At 31.8% G+C, this 6110-nt stretch overlaps 1 protein-coding gene across 1 annotated transcript in view; it reads right to left on the bottom strand.

Moving 5' to 3' along the window:
* Positions 1 to 5637: 5637 nt before the first annotated feature.
* LOC18429945 (NADH dehydrogenase [ubiquinone] 1 beta subcomplex subunit 2-like) overlaps positions 5638 to 6110 on the bottom strand; it is a 91581-nt gene continuing 91108 nt past the window's right edge. Inside the window, exon 4 of the mRNA XM_088870929.1 lies at positions 5638 to 6067. Within this exon, the coding sequence (XP_088727055.1) occupies positions 6044 to 6067 (24 nt within the window). The 3' untranslated portion in view covers positions 5638 to 6043. The remainder of the gene's footprint in view (positions 6068 to 6110) is intronic.

The following is a 6110-nucleotide window of genomic DNA, read 5'->3' as shown; positions in this document are numbered from 1 at the left end:
TACAATGTTTTTGTTTTTATTTTATTAATTTTTTGTAAAAATCTTTCTCATCTTGTTTTGTCTTAATTTGTTTTTTCTACAAATTGAGGTGAGGTACTGGCCTGAATCCTTAGCGGTGGTGTTTTTTTTTTGGAAGTTTACATATACTATTTTGTTATTTTTTTAAAATTTTTCTTTCTCCTACAATTTTTTCGTTTTTCTTATATTAATTTTTCCTGAAAATCTCTCTCTCCTTTTTTTTTCCTTTTTTGTTTCTTTAAAGTGCTTCTCCTTTCCTTTTTATAGGTTTACATCATATATTCCATTTTAAAAGTAGGTGATAATGATTTATTCCCCCCCAAATGTAGAGGCGATTGTCTGCTTTTCTTATTCTTATTGATGGAAAAGGAAATTTGCTTCACTTGAAAATTTTATGGGTAATGCTTGTAGGAAAAAATATAAATTCGGAGTTTCCGAATCTGAAAATTCTTAAATTTCCATTTTTGCAAAACCAAAAATGGGCAATTCTGTCTTTTTGTTAAAAAAAAAATGTTGTGAAGTTGAAAGACAGATATAAGTGTAATAAGGGAAACTTGAAGATATTTTCATAATAATGATAAATATAATATATATATATATATATTATTTTCCTTTCTTTTATTAAGCGAGAGGAGGTCCTCCTTTATTATTTTCACACATGTCCTTTTTATTTCCTTAATTGCCCTTTTTGTTGTTTAAATTGCTCCCTTATCCTTATGCTTAGTCAATTAATATTGTTAATATTTAAATAAGAAGATGTGTATATGTATTAATGATAGTTATTATTTCCCATGGAAGCCTTTATTACAATATAAATATTTATGATTAAACCATTTATGATTTATAATTAGTGCTTGCTACAATATGAACGTTCACATCTTTCTCTCTCTCAATTCCTCCCATAAATTTACATATTTTCCCTATTTGTATTCTCTCGCTCATCTTCTGCCCCGAACCCACATGCACACCTACCTCTCTCTCTGTTAAAGAAATTATTTTCCAATATATGTAAATTACATATGTAAATGTAAAATAAAAATATAATTAAAATTACAACATTCCGCATATTAGTAAATGCAAACAATTTCTTCTCTATCTATTCATTTATGTTTTTCCATTATTTGTTGTTTATATTTTTTTGTCCTTATTTTTTTGTAGTTTCTAGAATCCAAATCTAAATTTTAAGAAAAAAGAAAGGAGATGCCTCCCCCTTCTCCACTTCCAGTGTTGTCTCATGAGACGAAAATGCTGCTAATACAAGTTCAAAGCCTCCTCCCCGTGTAGAATAGTGTTGTAGTCTAGTGTTGCCTATAGAAATTATATATTTATTTAATAATATATTTAGTTATAATGTATTTACTTATAATTAAATAATATATTTATTTACTTTTAATGTACTTACTTATATTTCTTATCATTAAGAAGATCCTATGATTTAGGATGATTTAGATATTAGAATCACGTGAATCCTAATAGGAGATGAAACATTTCCTAAATCTTATTAGATGTAGGAAATCTATGGGAAATAAGAGACCCAATCAAAATAGGAAAATGAATTACGTGGGCCTTTTAATGGTTGTTACTATTTATAAATAGAGCTTTATGGAGAGAAAAATATACAAGAACAAAATGAGATACAAATAAGAGAGAGAAAATGGTTAGTTTTTTTTAGTCTTTGGATAGATATTGTAGTCAGAGAAAGACTATGTTTTAGGGCGAGAGAGAGAGAGAGAGAGAGAGAGATTGTAATCCATTGTATTCTCCACGTTTTTATAATATTTTTTTTATTAATGGAAAAGACTTTGTTGTCACGTCTACGTAGGTAACTTGCCAAACTACGTAAATTTTTGTGTCTCTGATCTTTTATTTTTCTACACTATTTTTCTTTCCTTTATTTTTGTAAAACCTTGGTTTTTATCCTCTACAATTGATATCATAGCCCATAGTTCAGTACAGGGCTAGTGTTTGTGCATTAGTTTGATGAAAAACATATGATAAAGTATGCGAACGCTTTATTGAAAACACTATTTTTCAGCAATAATAATGAAATAAATTATTTGATAAAAGATGAAGAATTCATAAAGCTATCCAATAGATGCTGGCATGATGAACAGGTGATTTTGATATCGAAGTGAAGATTATTGGATATGGTGATATCCAAAATCACCCACATAAGGAAATCATATGTTATGTGGGATTGGGATTGATATTAATAAGTTTTCTAAAAGAAATAGAAATCCAATAAGATTATGACTCTTGTGTATATTTATTGATTTTGAGATATATGCAACATCTATAGGAGGTTTCCTATTTAGTATAGAGTCCTAATCTTATATATATGAGATGAAAGATGAAAGACAATATGTGCCCTATTTGGGTCACGGAATGGGAAATATGGCTTCCTCTAAAGAGATGAAAATGTGGCTTCCTCTAAAGAGAGAGGCAGAGCCTCCTCTGCATCATTAGCAAGGCCTCCCATAGAGAGAAGAGAGTTTCATATGGAGAGAATACCATGGATGTACTTCCTGTAGATTGAGATGCGGTTTCTTGAAGAGAAGCAGTTTTTATGAAGATTTTGAGTGGTTTTTCTTTTTAGTGAGAGAAAGTCTCAATTGCTCTCAAGGGTCTCTTCCTGGACTGTGGTTTAGCTGTGGAATAGAGATGGGTATCTTCTTAGCATGTGTATTTCATGTTTTATTTCTCGTATTATGGTTCGTGCTCTCTCTTATTTTGTTTCTAGCATATAAGTATACGATCTTAGTAGGATCCAACTTTTGGGATTCCCGTTTCGACATCTAAGAGGATTCTTAAATCTTAACACATTTGAGGAATCATGGCTAGCTATTCTTAGGGTTCGCAGTGATATGCTCAGTATTCTGAAACTCGGCCAAAGCCGAATTCGATCGAGTAACTCAATCTCACCCTATGAGCGATGGGAGTTTTAGAATTAGTTTGTTCATCATATTTTTATTTAAATATATTAATCCCTCAAATTTAAACCAAATGTGTTAGAATGCCTTTCTATTAGTCTTAACACATAAAGTTCAACTCTGACAAAATTCGAATCCCATAGTACACAACTTTTTACACCACATTTAAAAAAATCTTTTAGTTCATGACTAGTCCTAACACATAAGCTAACTCAGGACCTCTTGTAAGAGGCCTATGTATGTAGGGGGGACTAACCAACACCTCAATCGGCTGCTTGATGATAAAAAGCGGTGCTCATACTATATGTAACCATTTGATATCTTTATTTTTGGATATCTCAAATACAAATAAAAAACATTGATGTTGTGTAAGAGCATGACGTGTCGAACAGGTTATGTGACGTCAGAATCGTGACTTCAAAACTATTTAGATCCCCATATATTACGAGATTTGGAATGATCATAATGATTTTCGATTCAAATCGCCCGATTTCGGATCGGATCAATAATTTTTTAAACTCAGCTCCAAGCTATTGTAAAATCTAATTCGTGACGTTATATCCAATTTACAAATTTATATTCAATTTACAAATTTGATTTGTGACATCATATGAAATTTATGATGATGTCATAGTGATTCTACTACTAGCTCCCAACTATTCGATTTTGTGACGTCATATCCAATTTATGATGATGTCATCCTAGTGATTCTGTTGTTAGCTCCCCATTTTGTGACATCCAATCTATGATGATGTCATCCTAGCTATTCGACTAGCTCCCAGCTATTGCAAAATCCTATTCGTGATGTCTTATCCAATTTATGATGATGCCATCATAGCAATTATATTATTAGTACCGATCTATTTGATTTTGATCATGTTCAAAATTCATATCATTATTTTAATTTTAATATTTTTTATAAATCAGATTAATATGAAATTTTGGGTGTATATACCTTGTACTATTTTGCATCATATAAAAATATAAAAAAATTACTTTCAATAATTTAAAATGACCAAATTTCCGTCATTTTTAGGGGTATTTCGGTCATTTTATATTTAAAGAAATATTATATATATATTTTTTTATTGTGCGCCCTATTTTTTAGTACTTACGTTTAAAATTTTATTACGATCTGATTTCTAAAAAAAAAATGAAAATTCAGATAGTAATATAAATTTTGAATCACCCAATGAAGATCTGACAGCTAAGAGCTAATAGTTTATACCATTCATTATCGCTAGTAGTTTACTATTCTTTTTTGAAAGTTTTGCTATTTTTGAAAGTTTGTGATGTTTTTTGTTGTTCTCATTATAGTTAGTTTGCAGGTTTTATATGTTGCTCACTACATCTCAATATCATTTGATGTTTGTCTGAGGTTTATTTGTGGAAGTGATATTTTAGATGGTACTGATCTGTAAGGAATTTTTCAATTTGGACATCACTTCATGACGTATTTAATTGCGCAGCAGTTGAGGGACCTTTACGTTTGTTGTTGTTATTTTAGAACAGTGTTTGAAAACTTGAATTCAGTGGAAGATTTGGGCACTACTGAAGGCTTGGATTCAGTGGGGGACCTTTACTGTTTTTGAAAACTTGAATTCAGTAGGCATCTCTCTCTCTTTCACTCACAAACACACAAATTGCCTTCTTTTTGTGGGTTTTATCTGCTTTTACAGATTGTGGTGGTGTTGGGCAAGACTGAGAAGTTCGACGAAGTGCTTGCTTAGGGATCTGCTTCCCCAGAGTCAGTTGTGGCTTATGAAAATGAATGAATTGGATGCTGATGGATGGGTTTCATTATTGGTGTTGTGAGCACATATGGATTCAGTGCTTTCGATGATCAGAGTTGGAGAGGGAGCAGTCTTTTGTTGAGAATTCTAGTCACTCTAATTTGGGGGCTTTTTTTTTTTTTATTTACATTTGTCTTCTTTTCAGTAATATTGACTGAAGTTGGAGAGCCGAGCCGAGGCTTTTCATTGAGTTGAGGATTTTATTAAATACCTTTCGCTTTACAGCTGGGAAATGCAATTGTAGAAATCGGTCTGGATCTCTCTCTCTTTCTCAGTGTAAAAATTTTTAAAAATTGTAAACAAAATTTGGACATTGATCCTTGCTCATCTCCTTGAGTCAAATAATTCATTGTGTTGAGCTCCTTGTTAGATGGGTCACTCTCCTTTAGTTGAGCATTCTTGTAAAAATTGTTGTGAATCTCTCTCTCTACCGTTCTCCAAACTTCATCGCACAAACAGCAGCGCAATAAACAGGCCCTTAAAAGTCAAGGAGCCAAGTCCAATATAAGCAGGCACGATGGTATATGATTTTCAATTTTCAAGCTTGGCCTTTTTTGAGACTCAGAGAGCTTGTATCTAATGCTGGCAAATCAATCTATTACTGAGCTTCTATTATTTTTGGCTGGCTTAGAATTCAGAAAAAGGGAAATCAATCTCTTTCTGAGCTTCTATGAATTCAGAAAAAAGGAAGACGGAAATGCATATTAAATATTCAGAAAAGTTCCCAAAAAGAAATATATGAAATTATTGCAGATCAGTATATCATTTTAAAGAAAGAAATAGTGACAGTGAGACCTGCTCCAGTTTCTTAGCATTCTTGGAAATTCTGTCTATCATATTTTAACGGAACATTCTGTATGCGACAGCCACACACACACAAAAAGCATGTGAATCCATTTCTTGAAATATATTTGTTTCCAAAACATTGGAAGGGATCACATTACAATCCCACCAAACTTTAAGAATTTACAAGTATCTCATACAAGACCGTAATAGATCTTGATGCTGTTAATGGAAGAACAAAACTCAAACCACCCAAATATTTCATACAAGACTGTAATGACAAAAGACAAATTAACAGTTCGAATTCTCAAAGAGCCTTTGCTGAATTTTAAAAATTCTACATGAATCTCCTCTTACATGACCAATGAATTTCATAAATCAACAGCATAATTGTTTTGGTTAAATTATAAAAATTCGTTGCTAAGAACGTCACACAAGCCTCGACCTTGATGACATTGCAATATCCAACAAAGCTAAGAACGTCAACAAATTTTTCCTTCATGATTTCTAATAACAGCCTCATCCCGGCTTCATTAGGGTTACCTTTGAGCAGCAACCAACACAAAGGTTCATTTAAGGTTGTTTG

The sequence above is a fragment of the Amborella trichopoda genome, chromosome 6 (assembly GCF_054954075.1).
Source record: "Amborella trichopoda isolate Santa Cruz 75 chromosome 6, AtrichopodaSantaCruz75HAP2 v2.0, whole genome shotgun sequence".
NCBI classification, from domain to species: Eukaryota; Viridiplantae; Streptophyta; class Magnoliopsida; order Amborellales; family Amborellaceae; genus Amborella; species Amborella trichopoda.
This window is presented reverse-complemented; position numbering and strand designations above follow the sequence as displayed.